Source organism: Carassius auratus, linkage group LG48F (genome assembly GCF_003368295.1).
Source record: "Carassius auratus strain Wakin linkage group LG48F, ASM336829v1, whole genome shotgun sequence".
NCBI classification, from domain to species: domain Eukaryota; kingdom Metazoa; phylum Chordata; class Actinopteri; order Cypriniformes; family Cyprinidae; genus Carassius; species Carassius auratus.
In genome coordinates, this window is record NC_039300.1 from 3,605,283 (window position 1) to 3,625,982 (window position 20,700).

The following is a 20,700-nucleotide window of genomic DNA, read 5'->3' on the forward strand; positions in this document are numbered from 1 at the left end:
TAAGATATAAGACTTTTAAAGACCTTTTTAATACAACCTACATTAAATTTAAGACCAAACGTCTGATAGAAATCACATTAATTTACAAACGTATAATGTAATATTTAATTTGTTAAATATACATACATATATATATATATATATATACATACATATATATATATATATATATATATATATATATATATATATATGTATATACAGTATTGTTCAAAATAATAGCAGTACAATGTGACTAACCAGAATAATCAAGGTTTTTAGTATATTTTTTATTGCCACGTGGCAAACAAGTTACCAGTAGGTTCAGTAGATTCTCAGAAAACAAATGAGACCCAGCATTCATGATATGCACGCTCTTAAGGCTGTGCAATTGGGCAACTAGTTGAAAGGGGTGAGTTCAAAAAAATAGCAGTGTCTACCTTTGACTGTACAAAATCAAAACTATTTTGTACAAACATTTTTTTTTCTGGGATTTAGCAATCCTGTGAATCACTAAACTAATATTTAGTTGTATGACCACAGTTTTTTAAAACTGCTTGACATCTGTGTGGCATGGAGTCAACCAACTTGTGGCACCTCTCAGCTGTTATTCCACTCCATGATTCTTTAACAACATTCCACAATTCATTCACATTTCTTGGTTTTGCTTCAGAAACAGCATTTTTGATATCACCCCACAAGTTCTCAATTGGATTAAGGTCTGGAGATTGGGCTGGCCACTCCATAACATTAATTTTGTTGGTTTGGAACCAAGACTTTGCCCGTTTACTAGTGTGTTTTGGGTCATTGTCTTGTTGAAACAACCATTTCAAGGGCATGTCCTCTTCAGCATAGGGCAACATGACCTCTTCAAGTATTTTAACATATGCAAACTGATCCATGATCCCTGGTATGCGATAAATAGGCCCAACACCATAGTAGGAGAAACATGCCCATATCATAATGCTTGCACCTCCATGCTTCACTGTCTTCACTGTGTACTGTGGCTTGAATTCAGAGTTTGGGGGTCATCTCACAAACTGCCTGTGGCCCTTGGACCCAAAAAGAACAATTTTACTCTCATCAGTCCACAAAATGTTCCTCCATTTCTCTTTAGGCCAGTTGATGTGTTCTTTGGCAAATTGTAACCTCTTCTGCACATGCCTTTTTTTAACAGAGGGACTTTGCGAGGGATTCTTGAAAATAGATTAGCTTCACACAGACGTCTTCTAACTGTCACAGTACTTACAGGTAACTCCAGACTGTCTTTGATCATCCTGGAGGTGATCATTGGCTGAGCCTTTGCCATTCTGGTTATTCTTCTATCCATTTTGATGGTTGTCTTCCGTTTTCTTCCACGTCTCTCTGGTTTTCCTCTCCATTTTAAGGCACTGGAGATCATTTTAGCTGAACAGCATATCATTTTTTGCACCTCTTTATAGGTTTTCCCCTCTCTAATCAACTTTTTAATCAAAGTACACTGTTCTTCTGAACAATGTCTTGAACGACCCATTTTCCTCAGCTTTCAAATGCATGTTCAACAAGTGTTGGCTTCATCCTTAAATAGGGGCCACCTGATTCACACCTGTTTCTTCACAAAATTGATGACCTCAGTGATTGAATGCCACACTGCTATTTTTTTGAACACACCCCTTTCAACTAATTCAACTAATTGCCCAATTGCACAGCCTTAAGAGCGTGCATATCATGAATGCTGGGTCTCATTTGTTTTCTGAGAATCTACTGAACCTACTGGTAACTTGTTTGCCACGTAGCAATAAAAAAATATACGAAAAACCTTGATTATTCTGGTAAGTCACATTGTACTGCTATTATTTTGAACAATACTGTATATATATATATATATATATATATATATATATATATATATATATATATATATATATATATATATATATCAATTCCAGGCTGCAGCAAAGTCAGATTGTGCAGAACAATCATCTGTTTCCTGTGGTCTTGTCCTGTTGGTCATCTGAGACAAGGTCTTTACAGGGGATCTGTATCTGGGGCTCTAGTTGTCCTGGTCTCCGCTGTCTTTCAGGGATGTAGAAGTTCTTCCTGCTTTCCGCTCTGGTCTGGATACGTACTGGATCCGGATGACTGCTGTGACCCTCTGATCTGGATACAGACTGGATCTGGTGGCTACGGTGACCTTGGAATGAGAGAGAAACAGACTAATATTAGTGTCGATGCCATTTTTCTAATGATGTAGCAAGTACATCTGGTGTTATGGGAAGTGTTCCCGGTTCCGGTTTACCTAATTAATGCAGCCTAAAAATCCTTTAACGGATTTGGATATTAAAAGCATATTAGTATGTAATGTGTAAGCCAGGTAAAACGATGGGTCTTTCATCTAGATTTAAACTGCAAGAGTGTGTCTGCCTCCTGAACAATGTTAGGTAAGTTATTCCAGAGTTTAGGCGCCAAATAGGAAAAGGATCTGCCGCCCGCAGTTGATTTTGATATTCTAGGTATTATCAAATTGCCTGAGTTTTGAGAACGTAGCAGACGTAGAGGATTATAATGTAAAAGGAGCGCATTCAAGTACTGAGGTGCTAAACCATTCAGGGCTTTATAAGTAATAAGCAATATTTATAATATTATTTATTTATTATTATTTAATATTATTTATAATATTATCTATACAATTTATTGGGAGCCAGTGCAGTGTTGACAGGACCGGGCTAATATGGTCATACTTCCTGGTCCTAGTAAGAACTCTTGTTGCTGCATTTTGGACTAGCTGTAGTTTGTTTACTAAGCGTGCAGAACAACCTCCAAAAAAAGCATTACAATAATCTAACCTTGAGGTCATAAATGCATGGATTAACATTCCTGCATTTGACATTGAGAGCATAGGCCATAATTTAGATATATTTTTGAGATGGAAAAAATGCAGTTTTACAAATTCTAGAAATGTGGCTTTCTAAGGAAAGATTGCGATCAAATAGCACACCTAGGTTCCTAAATGATGACGAAGAATTGACAGAGCAGCCATCAAGTCTTAGTGTTCTAGGTTATTACATGCAGAGTTTTTAGGTCCTATAATTAACACCTCTGTTTTTTTTTTTAGAATTTAGCAGTAAGAAATTACTTGTCGTCCAGTTTTTTATATCGACTATGCATTCTATTAATTTTGTGTACGTAACGCACACAGACTGCATATGCACTGCAGACGGATTATGTGAGAAACAGGAGTGCGTCTTGTCGAGGTTTGGGAAGCTTTTAAAGAAAAAAAAATTCCCTGAAGCAAACCCGGCGGCTTCAGCTGCATCCATGTTAGCACGTCACGTTTGATGTGGTAATTTAATATATATATATATATATATATATATATATTGCTGTCGAACATGCTTTTTATTATTATGATATACGGCAAACTTCTCATCAGCAGACAATATCTAATACAAAATATCCCCAGAAAGGCAACGTATGACCAAGGGTGCATCTCAATCAGCTCCCTAGCTCCCGGGCTCGTGAATCAGTAGATCATGTAAACAAATTTGGTCACTGTTAAGTTCCCTGACTCACTGCATATTTTACGTACAATGTCAATGAACAACATAGTAGAATGTCATCACTGAAAAATATGTGAAGATCCGACTATGGACATACAAAGGAAGTACCACATAGGCAAGTTAATGAGGTGGGCTTCGCCTAAGGGAAGTTCTACCAAAACCCAGAACCTATCAGCAGAATGTCTATCTATGTTAACACTGAGCCTCAGGGGGAATAAAGTGGAGAATACACATGGGGCCTCAAGAGGAGCTGCTAGATGTGGAGCACTACCCTAATACAAGAGTTCAACTCGTAATGAGTTCTAATAGCAAGTTCCTCTGTCAAACTATGCTAAGTAAAGTACTTACGTGAAGGAATCTGAGCTTGACTGAAAAAAGCACAAAACCACCTTGAGGGGAGAGGCACTGGTAGCAAGCTTTACACCCTGCCAGTTTCCTGAGTCGAAGAACTGATGTTCAGGACTCTAGAGGAAATTGGTTCCATTCGCAGATTATAAAATCTAGCAAATGTATTAGGTGTAGCCCAACCTGCAGCTTTACAGATATCTGCTAGAGACGCCCCATTCACCACAGCCATGCCCCAGGTGGAGTGAACCCTCAACTCTGAATGCGATCTAGGTATGTGCATAGGGCTCGCACTGGGCACAACAGAGAAAGATCAGGGTCCCCTTCCTGGAAGGGGATAGATTGCAATGCAGGAGTGTTGGGAACCTTGGGCACATATCCAGGCCGAGGTCTCAGGACAATTTGAGAGTCTGCCGACCTGAACTCCAGACATGATTCATTAATGGAGATGGCTTGAAGATCCCCCACCCTCACAGAAGTGAGCGCAGTCAGGAGGGCAGTCTTCATGCAGCGGGCACTGAAGTCAACTGACTGAAGGGGCTCAAACGGATCTCTCTGTAAAGTCTGCAAGACCACAGTGAGATACCAAGAGGGATGGAGACATGGTTCAACCTCTGAGGTGCCTCTGAGTAACCTGATAACCAGATTGTGCTTCTTCACCCCCAGCCCCAGCCCGTCTAGGCCTCTTTGGAGGAAGGAGAGCACACTTCCGATACCACATCTCTGAGGGTCCTTCCATTGAGAAGAGAACAAATTCACAAAAATGCTCCACTTCAGTTCATACAACTTCCTTGTCGAGGGGCCTCTGGCCTGAATAACAGTATTCACCATGGCTGGTGAAAGGTCTTTAAGTTTCTCCTGGTTGCATCCAGGGTCCACACATGAAGGTTCCAGAGATATGGGTAGAGATGGCAAATTGTGACTTTCCTTTGAGAAAGGACATCCTTCCTTATGGGAATACGCCAGGGAGGAACTGATGCCATGAACATGAGTTGTGCAATGAGGCTCACTGGGGGAAATGCATACTTGATTAGGCTCCCGGGCCAGCTTTGAGCTTTGAGCTGGTCCACCTGTGCCTGGCCGAACTGACACCAAATCATCTGAACTGTCTTGTGGTGAAGCCTTCACTCGTCTCTCAGCGAGACCTCAGGAGATACGCTACACAATTGAGGTCACTCGGGATATGACTGGAATGCAGAGATGTATGCAGCTGTCACTGTGTTGTCCTTCCGGACCAACTTGTGCTTGTCTTAGATCAATGGTCCCTCCTCCTGGGTAGACCGTCTCAGGAACACTTTGAAGCCTTGAGAGGACTCATTGTGCCCTGATGACAAGCAGGAGGTGCAACCTTTCTGAAAGTGGTGTGCCGTTGGTCAGGCTTGACTGAAGGCTTGGGCTGTTGCAGGGCCTCAGCGGTCCTTGCAGGGGGCTGCCCCTGGCAATGAGCAGACAAGGCTGCTGATTCGGGGGTGCAGGAGCAGGACATGAGCCACACTGAGGCAGGATGTGTTTGATGGTCTCCATTGGCTTCTTCACCATGGAGAACTGCTGGGAAAGTTCTTCCATGATGTAACCAAAGAGACCAACCTGAAAATTGAGGCGTCAATAAAGCGTACTTTCTCGCCTTCCCGCCTCTCAGCCAGGTTGAACCACAGGTGGCGTTCATGGACCACTAAAGTTGACATCGTAGCCCAGACGGCAAAGTCAGTCACCGAGCGCAGTTCCTGCAGTACCTCTGGGTTGGGACCACCCTTGTGCAGTTTTTCAATGTAGTAGAACCTGCAGGATGGACATGGCATGCAGGCTGGATGCTACTTGTAGGGGAGACCGCTCTACCCTGATACTCTTGGCTGCATGGGCAAGCACGGCTGCCATCTCAGCATCAGCCTCGGACTGAAGCACACCACTCATAGGTGCTCGCTCAGCTGAGTTATCTGCTGCCGATGGCTCAACCCCACTTTCCGATGCTGAGATCAACAGCTCATTTCTCACGAGCCCCGAATGACAAATTGAGCACGTCCAGAGTCCTCAAAACTCAAACTCATCCCAAAACTCAACTGGTAAACACAAGGGAAGAACAGGAAGCTTGTGGAGAATGCTCTGGTGAAACTGATCCTGTTTGTCCCTGTTCTTCCACAGTACACATCACTTTGGCCTTGTACCCGGAGGTGGAAGGACCAGAGCGGCAAGCAGCCGTGGTGACTCTGGGTCTTTTGACGAAGACCATGCGTCGTGAGTGCAGCGTGCCAATAGTAAGTACCTCGCAAGCGATGCACGAACCATCCACAAGTGCTGCATCAGCATGAGCATGCCCTAAACACAGAATACAACACTTGTGTCTTTCGAAACGTGCCTACCACAACCAGAAACACATGGACAGAAAGGCATGATGTAACACACAATTTTATCCATGTAGCTCTCGGATAAACTGTACTCTTTTAAAGCTCACCGTTGAAGCACCCAGGGATATCTGTGTATGAGTAGGGAGAGACCACTGATCATGCCTTAGATCTACAATGAAGAATTGAGAGGTGAATGATCACAACTTCTCATAGAGAGATGTTGCATTCGGCTCCAAAAAACAGAATGAGTGTGCAGATGCTACGCTGGCCTATTTTATATATTAACTTTCGTTAATGCAAACAAAGTTTTCTTCAACCATGATCAGATGATAAGAGCAGGGCATTTGTAACTCTAAGGAGAGCAGTCTCAGTACTAATATAGGTCTAAATCCTGACTGGAAATCCTCACAGATACCATTTTTCTGTAAGAGGAAATATAATTGTCAGGATACTACCTTTTCTAGTATCTTAGACAGAAAAGGGAGATTCGAGATCGGTCTGTAATTAACTATTAACTTCTCTGGGGTCAAGTTGTGTTTTTTTTATAATTTTTTTTTTTTTTATGAGAGGCTTAATAACAGCCAGTTTGAAGGTTTTGGGGACATATCATAATTACAATGATAAACTATTAATAGTCAGAAGAGGATCTATGACATCTGAAAGCACCTCTTTTAGGAGCTTAGATGGAATAGGGTCTAACATACATGTTGTTGGTTTAGATAATTTAACAAGTTTATACAATTCTTCCTCTCCTATAGTAGAGAATGAGTGGAACTGTTCCTCAGGGGATCTATAGTGATGCAATACTGTAGCTGACAGCTGCATGGTTACAATTTATCTGTAATAGTATCGATCTTATAAGTAAAGTAGTTTATAGTAGTTTAAGTAATTACTGCTGCTGTGCTGTTGGGAAATGTCAACACTATTTGATGCTTTATTTTTCATCAATTTAGCCATTGTATTGAATACATACCTGGGGTTATGTTTGTCTTCTAAAATAAGAAAAAAATAGAAAGTAATAAGATATAGCAGTTTTTAATGCTTTTCTGTAGTATAGGTTACTTTCCTGCCAAGCTATACGGAATACCTCTAGTTCAGACAGGAACCACTTTGGCAAGTTTACTTGAGTTTATTGCTCCCAAAATAATTGAACATACAAGAGATTTAAACATTAACCCCCCAAACATAATGAGAGGTATTACAAGAAGTAGAATTTACTTTTTTAGCTATATGAAGTTTGCAGAAATCTAAATAATGGTCTGAGATATAAGATACAGTAATCTTGGGGGGTAGACTCATTTAAAATAATGTAATCATCAGGTTTTAGCCAGTTTTCTGGCAAATAGAGCATATCTAGGTTATGGTCAGTGATCATATAATTTACAAAAAGTGCTTTCGTAGAAAGGGACCTGGTATTCAATAAGCCAAGCTTTATCATTTGTTTATCCATTTTGCATCTGTTTTTTATTTTTTGAACCTCAATTAAATTGTTACTTTTAAACTGGTTTGGACGGTTTTTTTTTTTTTTTTTTTTTTTTTTTTTTTCTAGTTCGGGGAACAGACACAGTCTCTAAAGTGTGATATCTAGTTGAAAGAGTCTCTATGTGCTGAGAATTAACTGATGTCTGTGATGTGAGACAGCTAGCAGACGGTCGGTTTAGCGAGTCTGTCTGCTTCCTGACCTGGGCCCCAGTTAGTCAAGTACAAACTCTAAGAATTTGTGCCATATTTCTAGATAGAGGAGTGGCACGACCCCAGGGGGGATGAAGACTATCTCTTCCACAGATCAGGTCTGCCTCAAAAGCTCATCCAATTGTTTATGAAACCTGTTTTATTCAGCAGGCACCACTTAGACATCCAGCCATTGAGCGATGTATCTCATCACCACGGTAAGCAGGGAGGGGACCAGAGCATATTACAGTGTCTGACATAGTGCTTGCAAGTTCACACACTTCTTTAAAGGGTTAGTTCATCCAAAAAGGAAAATTATGTCACTAATGACTCACCCTCATGTCGTTCCAAACCCGTAAGACCTTTGTTCATCTTCGGGAGATAGTTTAAGATATTTTAGATTTAGTCCTAGAGCTTTCTGACCCTCCATTGAAAATGTATGAATGGTATACTGTCCATGTCCAGAAAGGTAAGAAAAAAATCATCAAAGTAGTCCATGTGACATCAGAGGGTCAGTTAGAATTTGTTGAAGCATCGAAAATACATTTTGGTCCAAAAATAGCAAAAACTACGACTTTATTCAGCATTGTCTTCTCTTCCGTGTCTGTTGTGAGGGTGTTCACAACACTGCAGTGACGCTGCTGACGTATGACACTGCTGGCGTGTTCTCTTTGTTATTGTTATTGGTGCACCAGAAAACATATCAGCAGACCCAGAAGTGAAGACAATGTTGTGCTATTCATGTGACATGCATTTATATATAATTAAAATCCAACATTTTATTATTAAATCCAACATTTATTATTCTATGAACGATTTAAAATTCAGTGGTGTGTCTGTGGGTGCATCATAGATTTGTTGACTTATTGTTTATAATTTTGAAGTCTGGGTAAAGTGTTTAAAATTTTGGATAAAATGTCTTTCTAATGTGTTTATAGTTAGGGCAGCTGTTTGGTGTGTTCCTCTATACTCTGAGGATACTCTTACAGAACTCAGCATGCAGGGCTTCAATACATTTTTTGTCCTGCTTTTCAAATTCATGATAAGGAGAGGACCCCACATTTAACTGCCATATAATGCAATCGTTCCATGACAGACTGGAATATTGTGAGCCAGATTCTAATTGGTATTTCAATTTGGATAGATTTTTTGATGGCATAAAATGTCCTTGCTGCCTCCTCTTTCAGTTCATTGACAGCCAAATTTAGCTTACCAGTTGCATTTATTTTTAGCCTGAAGTACTTTGTGGCATATTCAAACGTGTGCAGGAAGTCTAGGTTCTGTTGTAGACACTCTTCTGTTCTGCTGATCATCTGCAAACAGCAAAAACTTTATGTTTATATATAGGTCAGGTGCTGCTGATTGTTCTATGAGTTTTGCCAATTCATTAATTTCAATATTGAAGAGGGTCAGTGATAGTGGACAGCCCTGCCTCACATCCCGCCCTTGAGCGAAGAATTATGTTTGTTTGTTTTCAATTTTAATTGCGCATTGATTGTTTGAATACATTGTTTTTACAATATTGTATGTTTTACCCCCAATACCTGATACTAGTAGTTTCAGCAGACCTTCATGCCAAATTGCATGCAAAAAATTTGGTTTTGTTTTGGTTAAGATGTCAAGATGTGAAGATGATTATCTCTCTCTGTCTCTCTCTCTCTCACTCTCTCTCATAAACACACACACACACACACACACACTGATATTTGAGTGTCTGAGGGTACTTTTAAAGGGGTAAGAATTTTAAACCTATTTTTTTTATATTCGTCTTAATTATGTATTATTCTGCAATGTTGTTTAAAGCATGGTCATATTGCTAATGTAGGTGTACTATGATGAAAAGCCATGGAAATGAACAATTGATGGAATGCAGGTTTTTCGATAAGACTGAACAAATGTTTGTAGCCACCGTTTTTTAAATGTATCATTTCATAAAATAATGTCTGAATTCAAAATATAATTCTACCATACTACTCTATTTATACCATGTAAAAAATGACCTAAATAATAAGTATGCTGAGTTCGAGGCTCTGCTCAAGCCCTACCGCATAGTTCATTTATTATAGTAAAAGTTTAGCCACTAGATTTGAGGACCAACTGTTAAATGTTGCTTTATCCGGGAACAAATGTGTGATTTTGGAACTGCTGCTTAAAATAATTAATATATCTCTGTCAATTTGAGTTATACCTCACAACTGAACGCTGATTAAATAAACCTACCACATATAATGTTTGGAGAAGTACACGTGTTATTTATTTCAGTAGTTCTCTGTACTAACAGACTATATAACGCCACAGTAACAGAAGCGTTGCTCTGATGAATTTCACAGCGGTGTTGTTGCTGTGTGGGCAGGCCCGTGTGTCTTTGGGCAGAATGGAGGGGCGTCTCCAAGCCTTCGATCCTCATTGGACATCCCGCTCTGAATAGCGAGCTCTTATTGGCTACTGTATCTGTCGCTCAGTGGATTCATGCGCAGTGCTGAAGGGAGGAGTAAACAGCCGTGGGTCACAGCTAACAGGCTAGTGTTCGCTATAGGTGAGTACACATATTATCAGCGATAAACTCACATTTCCAATGGATTTTGTCCATATTATTTCCGTGATCTGTTACGTATTTAATGCTAGTTGTAATTATGTTAACCGCACGGTTTGTATGTGCGTTGAGTGTGTTTAATCACACACGTTGTGCTAACTGAGGCCTGCTGCAGCTCGTGCCTGCGCGGGAAAGTCTCATAAAAGTACACGTGCACATGTGCAATTGCAGAAATAAATCGCACAGCAGTTCATAAAAACTCACATCGCGGCAGATTAGCGATAGAATTGAGTGTTGTGTGAAGTTTTTTTGCTTGAAAATGAACGATGAGGCCCAGTGTTGAGGTTCAAAGGCTGCGGAACATTTACGCATGTGACTTTCCTTCAAGCATGTGTCATTTAACCTCTGTACATCTCTAAACACGTGTTAATCCGGCTAATTTCATACTGTGTTAGTGCATCCCTGATAAGAGCAATTTCACTTATGGCCTGCATTTTTGGTTTCAGATAATAAATGATCTGTCGATCAGTAACTGTTACTGGTGTTAAACCAGCATGTAACAGTCTGGGCCTTCATGAAACCCGTTTTTAAATACAGTTATGAGTGTTTATTAGTTGTTTCCAATAAAAACCCTGTACATTTTGTTAGATGTGTTAGCCTTTAGCAGTAGCATTGGTGCTAGGACCATGTGTTAGCTGTGTGCCATGTGCCATCAGCTTTCCCATTACAGTAGATCCCTTACATGAGATTGAAAAGTGCTCCCTTTTTGTTTCTTTGAATTGTTTCCACTTAAAAAATCAAGTTTTTACAGGGTTGTGCTAGAAAGATGGTGTCTGACATGAGTTTTCACTGAAAGGGGATTTTTGAGGAGTTATACTGCATGTTGTATGAATGCAGATAAATCCTTGGCTTAATTGTCATAAAAATATCACAATGAAAATAAAACTGAATATAAACTCCCTGTGTAAAGTTATTTGGTAATGTTAGTCTTGGGAGCTTGACATTACCCCATATTTGAACTTGTAATCAGTGTTGGGGAGTAAGTTAACTGGAAACATGTAACAAAATTACATAATTAAATTACAAAATACGTGTAACCGTAATCTGTTCCATATACTGAGGTTTCTCTCCCAAATTGCAGTGACTGCTCTAAAATGTGAGACCCCAGTGTTTCAAGAGTTTAGGACAGAGAATAGGACATGTTTATTTCGATAACCGTTTTATTTCCTATTTGGGTTTGTTTATATGCTTTATATTTAAAATGAACTTTTTATTAAAGATTTGGTTTTAAAAATGGCATCATAGCTATTACACAGTTTCTTATGATTTTACACCTGTATTTAACCTCTGAACGATCTGTTGATCTCAAAGTAAAAATAGCTGCTAAAGTCTGATTTTGTGGTGGCTGTGCTGTAAAATGAAATGATTATTATTAATCTTTATTCAAGTCATGATGGATTTTGAAAGTGTGACTGTTATCAGTGTTGAGTACTTCTGTAAGATTAAGCTTTACATGTTTCAAAATGATTGACAGTCGATTAAAATTTTGAAAAGTAATCAAATGTAATCAGTTACATTAATAAAGCAATTGAAATACACTACTTATTACACTTTAAACAGAGTAACCCTTAATCTGTAAGCTATTACATTTCCAAAGAAACCTTCCCAAAACTGTTTGTAATAAGCGTAATGAGATCGTTCACACCTGCAGTGAGCACTCTGTGGTTAGCATGAATGAAACCAAAGTGTGTGGCTTTATCTCCACAGATAATGGACATGAGTACCAGCGAGTGCTTTGGATGTGGCCGCTCTGGACACTGGATCAAGAACTGTCCTAATGCTGGTCGAGGTCGTGGCCGGGGCCGGGGACGAGGAAAGGGTAGGGCTTCTCCAGTTATTTAAATAGCGCTCCTTCGAGACCGATGCAGTCTTAACTAAGTTGCACTTTCCCTCTGTAGATCTGTTCTGTTACAGGTGTGGAGAGCAGGGACACATTGCGAGAGATTGCGAACAGACTGAGGATGGTAAGATACTCTGCCTCATTGCACTACGATTAGTAACAACTAGAGATGTAACGATATTATCAATATCGAGATAACAAAACTCGATATTATCTTGGTCAAAGTCACCTTTATTTATATAGTGCTTTAAACAAAATAAATTGCGTCAAAGCAACTGAACAACATTCATTAGGAAAACAGTGTGTCAATAATGCAAAATGATAGTTAAAGGCAGTTCATCATTGAATTCAGTGATGTCATCTCTGTTCAGTTTAAATAGTGTCTGTGCATTTATTTGCAATCAAGTCAATGATATCGCTGTAGATGAAGTGACCCCAACTAAACGAGCCAGAGGCGACAGCGGCAAGGAACCAAAACTCCCATCATCTTGGTCACCTGATGATATGAAATGCTCTTCCAGGCAAAAAAAAATGTAGTTTTTAAAATATCCCTTCATCAAGTCTTTCTCTGCGTGTTTCAAAACGAAGCGCACACTTTGTTCAGGCGATCAGCTCGTGATCCAGTGTTTTCTGTGCCTCAGAAGAGCTCAGCTCACACTGAATGAATGCGTCAACTCATTTATTATACTTGCGTTGAGTTAAGCGCACATTTGGGAACACAACAGCCACCAATTAGGCTTTATTTTCATGGTAGATAATTATAGCATTTAACTAGATTTGTAGTGAGATGCGTTTTGGTAAGCCTGTTTTCCCTGAAGCTGAAGTTTTCCTTCAAAATAAAAGCTCTAATGCAGTTGCGGTCAAAATAAAAGCTTCATATGAATAAAATAAAAGTGCAGTATGAATTCCTGGCAGCTAGCGGTTTAAATGCAGTCCAAATTTAAAATATCTCTTTCAATTGTAGAAATTAGGAAATAAGTATTGTAACTTCCCTACTGTAAAGCAAAAATAATATACCTATTAAAGATTCATTTTCATTTATTTTACAGTATATGGCTTTTACTGTCATTTTTGTTTTTATATTCTGATTTGTTTGGCTTCCTAAAACCTCAGTGAGAATGTAATTTAGATTGAGAAAGTTTATCATAAATAAAAAGAGGGTTGAGTCCCCATTAAATTAGGGATGCATTGATCTGATATTCCGGATCGGCTCCGGTCCTGGCATTTTCTGCGGATCGGGTATCGGTCAGACGAGACCGATCCAAATCCGATATTGTGCGTATACTACTGTGTTACTGTTGATCCCCACGAAAGGCACTGAAACATTATAAAGCACCAAAACATTTTTCAGTGAGAACATATTTCAAGTGTTGTGAGGCTCTAACAGTACACTGATTGAACTGCTGTGAAGAGAGGACTGAAGATGAACTGGAGCAGAGCAGCTTGTGTGTTGTAATAACTGATCTCTGTGGACTCGGAGGACTGCGCAGCTGCACACTGTGACTCCGTGTTGTTTCAAGCTCATCAATCTGAGCACGGGATGTGCAGAAGCGCTCTGTGACTCCGTGTTGTTTCAAGCTCCTCAATCTGAGCACGGGATGTGCAGAAGCGCTCTATGACTCTGTTGTTTCAAGCTCATCAATCTGAGCACGGGATGTGCAGAAGCGCTCTGTGACTCTGTTGTTTCAAGCTCCTCAATCTGAGCACGGGATGTGCAGAAGCGCTCTGTGACTCCGTGTTGTTTCAAGCTCCTCAATCTGAGCACGGGATGTGCAGAAGCGCTCTGTGACTCTTTTGTTTCAAGCTCATCAATCTGAGCATGGGATGTGCAGAAGCGCTCTGTGACTCTGTTGTTTCAAGCTCATCAATCTGAGCATGGGATGTGCAGAAGCGCTCTGTGACTCTGTTGTTTCAAGCTCCTCAATCTGAGCACGGGATGTGCAGAAGCGCTCTGTGACTCCGTGTTGTTTCAAGCTCCTCAATCTGAGCACGGGATGTGCAGAAGCGCTCTGTGACTCTGTGTTGTTTCAAGCTCATCAATCTGAGCACGGGATGTGCAGAAGCGCTCTGTGACTCTGTTGTTTCAAGCTCCTCAATCTGAGCACAAGATGTGCAGAAGCGCTCTGTGACTCTGTTGTTTCAAGCTCATCAATCTGAGCACGGGATGTGCAGAAGCGCTCTGTGACTCTGTTGTTTCAAGCTCATCAATCTGAGCACGGGATGTGCAGAAGCACTCTATGACTCCGTGTTGTTTCAAGCTCATCAATCTGAGCACGGGATGTGCAGAAGCGCTCTGTGACTCCGTGTTGTTTCAAGCTCCTCAATCTGAGCACGGGATGTGCAGAAGCGCTCTGTGACTCTGTTGTTTCAAGCTCATCAATCTGAGCACGGGATGTGCAGAAGCGCTCTGTGACTCAGTGTTGTTTCAAGCTCATCAATCTGAGCACGGGATGTGCAGAAGCGCTCTGTGACTCCGTGTTGTTTCAAGCTCCTCAATCTGAGCACAGGATGTGCAGAAGCGCTCTGTGACTCTTTTGTTTCAAGCTCATCAATCTGAGCATGGGATGTGCAGAAGCGCTCTGTGACTCTGTTGTTTCAAGCTCATCAATCTGAGCACGGGATGTGCAGAAGCGCTCTGTGACTCAGTGTTGTTTCAAGCTCATCAATCTGAGCACGGGATGTGCAGAAGCGCTCTGTGACTCCGTGTTGTTTCAAGCTCCTCAATCTGAGCACAGGATGTGCAGAAGCGCTCTGAGACTCCGTGTTGTTTCAAGCTCATCAATCTGAGCTCGGGATGTGCAGAAGTGCTCTGTGACTCTCTATACTGGCGCCTTTAGTATTATAATACTTTTCTGCACAATCAAAGGTTATTAATAGTCTTTCTTGTTCTGTCCTATTAATGAATGGAGCAGAAGCGCATCTTCATTCATTAAACACACGGAAGCGCGCATGACGTGAACACATGAACAACATCTCCAGAACTGCTCTGACAGTCACTTCATGAGCATTTGACCGTTTGACTTGAGTAAAACTAGCGTCACATCACATACACAGAACTGTAAAGGTACGTCAACCCGTCAAAATAAAAGTCCAGTTAAAGACTGTTGTTCAGCAGAATGTACATAGCCTACTACTAAAAAAAAAAAATCTTACATCTTTTTTAAAGTTTTAATCACACAACATTTCTTCCATGTTTTTTTTTTTTTTTTTAGCAAATCCTCTTTGTTTACCAAAACGTTCAATAATTCAATAATTAAAAGATAAATTAAATTAATGTTTTATGTGTTTAATGTGCATCTCAGAAAATGCTTTATTTAAAACCCCAACTGAATGGCACTTAAATGCACTTAATTCATCTGTCAACTTTATTGTCATTGTTCACAGTACAAGTACAGACAGAGAAACAATGGGTAATAATTAATTTTTTATTTTTGATGTATGCATTGCATTCTCTGCATTTAAAAAAAATTTAAAAAAGGAAACTTAGTTGTTAATTTTAAGAGATCCAGGAGTCTTATTTTCTCTTGCATAATTAATATTGCACTTTAATTAAGCAAAAACAAATTTTATCCAATAACTCGATTAATCGATGGAATTTTTGGTAGAATACTCGATTACTAAAATATTCGATAGCTACAGCCGTAAAGCAATGTGTAACATTTTACCAGACTTTAGACTTATTCACTTTTATTTGCAAATAAAATATTTCACTAGATATGATAAAAAAAATATTGTGCACCTGTGAATTTTCTAGAATCTCGAATATATTTTGCTGCCAAATTATCCACTAACCTAGTTTATAATACTAGTTTTGTCATAGATTGATTTAGGGCTGGGCGATACATATATATATATATATATATATATATGTATATATATATGTATGTATATATATATGTATGTATATATTTATATGTATGTATGTGTATATATATATATATATCTCAATATTGTCAATTTTAACGATATTCAATATATATCTCTATGTTTGCATTTGCATTTAAATAATAAAAAAACATGATTTTCTTTTGCCCATTTAAAAAAACAAACAACACTATTTAGATTAAAAAGCTAATTTAAGCAGTTAAAAAAATCTAGACCAAGAGATCGATTACTGCTTTTTATTAAATGAATACATGTAGGCCTATATGTAAATGAAGCAGTGCAAATTAAGTACAGAAAGTGTAAAAATATCAGTGAAATTCCACAATAGTAATTCCAATTGGCCATAGCCTATGTTTCTCTATTCAAACATCAGCGGTCGAGTAAGTGCATTTATTTTGCGGTCACAAATGCAAACAATACCGTTGAGATCTCACGACAGAACACAGACCGGCTGAACGACGCTTTCATTAGATCGCTCAATTCCTGCTTGTTAGTGTTTTCAGATTATCGTTGTGTGCTCTTCCGCTATGAGGAGTGAGCACGTGCGCATGGTTGCCAGATTGCTTAAAATAAGCAAACACCGGGCAGAAAATGTATCCTTGTAACAGTGGAGCTCTGATTCGGAGATTTAAACCCTTGTTATCTGGCAACTGCTATCATTAAGCTCTCGTAGTAGAGGGGCGTAGAGCAGTCAGCAGTTACAGGTTCCTTTTTTGGACATTTGGCGCGTTCTTTTGGGAAAGTATGCTTGAATTTGAAATATTTGATATTCCCGATATATTCAAATTTTACATCGTCATCAAAATTATTCCGATATTATCGCTAATATTCGATATATCGCCCAGCCCTAGATTGATTATATATTATTTCATTTGTTGTGTTCCATTTAAAATGAAGTTGTGTATATGTAGTAGATTGTGATAAACACAAAAGAGGAATGAACAGGTCAACACAGAGAAGTATAGAAAATCTGCATTCATTTAACTGCGCTGGTATCAGATTCAATCTGTATCGGGAGATACTCAGAATTTTTGGGATCGGGTCGGTTCTGAAACAATGGTATCATTGCATCCCTATTTTGAAGTTCGGGAACAAGTTAATTCCCAGTAAAGAAACATGGGTTGCATCTAGGGCTGCACGATAAATCAAAAAAGAAAAAAAAGAAAACGTGATTTGGCAGAAGCTGATATTTTCATGCACATCTTTCACGATTCTGTGATCAGCAGTAAATCTCCATCTGAAGGCCAGAGATACTCCAAATACACCCCTCAGAAGACACCCAGGAAACGCATATAGCGTTTGCTGAATAAGATTTAAATGCTTTCCTTTAGTTAATGTGACTAGTAAATGCACGACTATGACATTATACAGTTCATCTTATCATATATTTTTTTTATTATAAGTCAAGTCATCTTTATTTATTTAGCGCTTTAAACAAAATGAACAAAAGCAACTGAACAACATTCATTTGGAAAACAGTTTCATTAATGCAAAATGACAGTTAAAGGCAGTTCATCATTGAATTCAATTGTCATCTCAGTTCAGTTTAAATAGTGTCTGTGCAATCATGTGCAATCAAGTTAATGATGTCGCTGTAATTTAATAATAAAGTACTGTATTTTTCAGACTGTAAGTCACACCTAAGTAGAAGTCGCATCGGTCCAAAAATACGTCACGGTGAGGAAAAAAAACATAAGTCGCACTGGACTAGAAGTCGCATTTATTTAGACCCAAGAACCAAGAGAAAACATTAACGTCTCCAGCCGTGAGAGGGCGCTCTGTTTTCAGTGTAGATTACAGGAGCACTGAGCAGCATAGAGTGCCCTCTCACGGCTGTAGACGGTAATGTTTTCTATTGGTTCATTTCTCTTGGGTCTTGTCAAATTAATTTTAATAAGTCGCACCTCTGACTATAAGTCGCAGGACCAGTCAAACTGTAAAATATGGTATTTAATAATGCAATGCCTTTATTGTTGCTTAGAATACTATGAAATGTTGCGTGCCCTATTCTGTGTAAGAAGCCACATCATCTCACAGAAGGGTTTATTTAAAGCACTCGACTGGTATTTTGAGGTGAGTTTGGTGTAAAAACAGGTTATTAAATGTGGTATTTTAATGTGCTCTCAGATGAAGCAGCATTTACTAACATTACACAGAGCCGAAGTTCACTGACAAGCTACGCAAACAGCTTTCATTACCGCGTATTATTTTTTTCGATCTCCTAATCGTATGGTTATAGCATCTGCGGAAATTATTTTATTTTTTGCATCAGATGGAATAAAATGTACTTTTTATTCCAAAACTTAAAAATTTACTAATTGTTCCATTTCTTTGTTCATTTGTCTTTTTTTTTTAATATCACAATAAATATTGTATCGTGAGATTTTGGTATCGTTACATCCCTAGTAAGAACTTGAATCTTTTGTACAGTTGGTACTCTGTCTACATTGTTGTTTAATGATTTTTTTTTTTCTGCTTCAAATACAGCATGCTACAACTGCCACAGGAGTGGCCATATTTCCAGAGACTGTAAAGAGCCCAAGAAGGAGAGAGAGCAGAGTTGCTACAACTGCGGCAAAGCTGGTCACGTGGCACGCGACTGTGACCATGGCAATGAGCAGAAGTGCTACTCCTGCGGGGGGTTCGGACACATCCAGAAACTGTGTGACAAGGTGAAATGTTACCGGTAAGTCCCATCAGAGCTTGATGGTCTAATGAAGCGGTTTCCCCCTAAAATTCGTAGCAATGACAACTTAATAAATTGTTTCCTAGATGACTCTCACTATTACGGCAGTGTAGTACAGAGCTGAATGCTGGAGGAAGGCTATGAATTGAGTGGCAGACTTAAATGTGTGTTGTTTTTTGCAGGTGTGGTGAGATTGGTCACGTGGCAGTGCAGTGCAGCAAGGCGACTGAGGTGAACTGCTACAACTGCGGCAAGACCGGTCACCTGGCGAGAGAATGCACCATTGAAGCTTCTGCGTAACTTCTTTCCTCTGTCGCCCCTCCTTTCCTGATTGATGGTTGTTTCTCTTCTCTGAATCCTCTTCATTGGCCAAAGGCTGGCAAACAGAGGCCTTTCCCATGCCAGTGAGCAGCTTTGAGTTTTGTTTTCCTTTGTTATGAAGAAAAGGGGTAAAAAAAAAAAATATCATATTGCGTTTAAAATGAAATGTTTATTTAGGTAGAGGTGAAATAAATGACGCTTTGTTTAGGAACCCCTTTCCATGCCACTGGTGAAAAGATCCATTACTGGGACATCCCGCGCCACAGGGAACCTCTGGGCTCACGGAAGTGAACCTTAGATCAAATGTAAGAGAGAAGTCAGGCCAAGGCTCAATTCTGGTGTTTTGTTTTGTGGTTCTATGGAGAAAAGTGAAAGCAGGCTTAAGAAAGACCATTTTCATCACAGGAAGTCCATTATGATCTGGTGCCCACTAGCAGCTCACAGCAAAGTGTGTGTGATTCCTAAAGAAATATGTTATAATGGTATATTCAAATTAATTTGACTTCCAGAAATCATACACTTTAATTTTTCTTTGTAATTTTTTTTTTTTTTTTTTCAAAGCAAACAGTGCTTGTTAATGCTGAACATTACGGAGTAATTTTAGTCCTTTCTACCTTAAATTATCCAGTACAACAGAGAGACGTGAAATCAGCAACAATTTGCAAAAAAATAATGTTTTCACAGAAATCAGATATTTTTGTACAATATCACTTGGACTACTGTTAGAATATCATTGCTTGTACTCAGTTTTTAAGTCGGAAGGAAATTGCAACTTAAGTCCTAGAAAATAGATATGTAATTTTAAGCTGTCAATAAAGTTGGAGGAGGATGAGGAATCTGCCTGTGTCCAAGATTTTTATTACATAGAAAAAATGAAATGGTTGACTTCTACTCCACACGGACATTTGGTATTAATTGGGGCTTTGTCGTCCAGCAATTAGAAATGTATTTCAGCTGTGTGATCTCCAGTTGTTATTGGAGTTCTTTATGATTACATTCATAAAATATTTTAAATATTAAATAATGAATGTTGTAATAGGTAAGTGAAAATGCTGGCAGGGCAAGTAGATGTCTAAACTTCCAGCAGAAATTATTTTAAAAATACTTATGCGCTGTGCTTTTGGCATTTTTCTGTGCCGTTGTTGCAGAGAGCTAGTAAGATAAAGAGAGCATAGGTGATTGCCTATAAACTCCTGCAGATCAAGTTTTGAGACACTGGAGGAGGAAATGTATAGTACTAAGTATAAATGCCTAAAAAACAAGATAAAGTTTACTCAAAAGTGTATGTTATGTCTATTAATATGCAGATTACGGGAGCTGGACAAAACCAAAAAACCATCACGTACAGGGTTTTGTGAAGCAGCTCAGTAGCATTTTAGTTTAACTACTTAATTTAGCATTTTCTCAGTAAGTGTGTATATGTATATAATTATAATTTGTTTTTTTTTAAGTAGTAAAACTACTGACTTAAAAATGTATTGTGTGTGCAGAGGCATTTA

The 20,700-nt window shown here is 39.1% G+C and overlaps 1 protein-coding gene across 1 annotated transcript; it reads left to right on the forward strand.

The window, feature by feature from the left end:
• The first annotated feature begins 10,292 nt into the window (after positions 1-10,292).
• cnbpa (CCHC-type zinc finger, nucleic acid binding protein a) lies at positions 10,293-20,037 on the forward strand. The gene is made up of 5 exons (XM_026241538.1): positions 10,293-10,412; positions 12,177-12,288; positions 12,368-12,433; positions 18,682-18,880; positions 19,063-20,037. The coding sequence occupies exons 2-5, from the start codon at positions 12,180-12,182 to the stop codon at positions 19,178-19,180; spliced, it is 492 nt and encodes a 163-aa protein (XP_026097323.1). The 5' UTR covers positions 10,293-10,412; positions 12,177-12,179; the 3' UTR covers positions 19,181-20,037.
• The last annotated feature ends 663 nt before the right edge of the window (positions 20,038-20,700 follow it).

Coding starts and splice junctions, on each gene's coding strand:
- cnbpa (XM_026241538.1), top strand. CDS start 12,180: ATGGACATGAGTACCAGCGAGTGCTTTGGATGTGGCCGCTCTGGACAC. Junction 12,434..18,681: donor TTGCGAACAGACTGAGGATG/GTAAGATACTCT, acceptor CTTCAAATACAG/CATGCTACAACTGCCACAGG. Junction 18,881..19,062: donor GACAAGGTGAAATGTTACCG/GTAAGTCCCATC, acceptor TGTTTTTTGCAG/GTGTGGTGAGATTGGTCACG.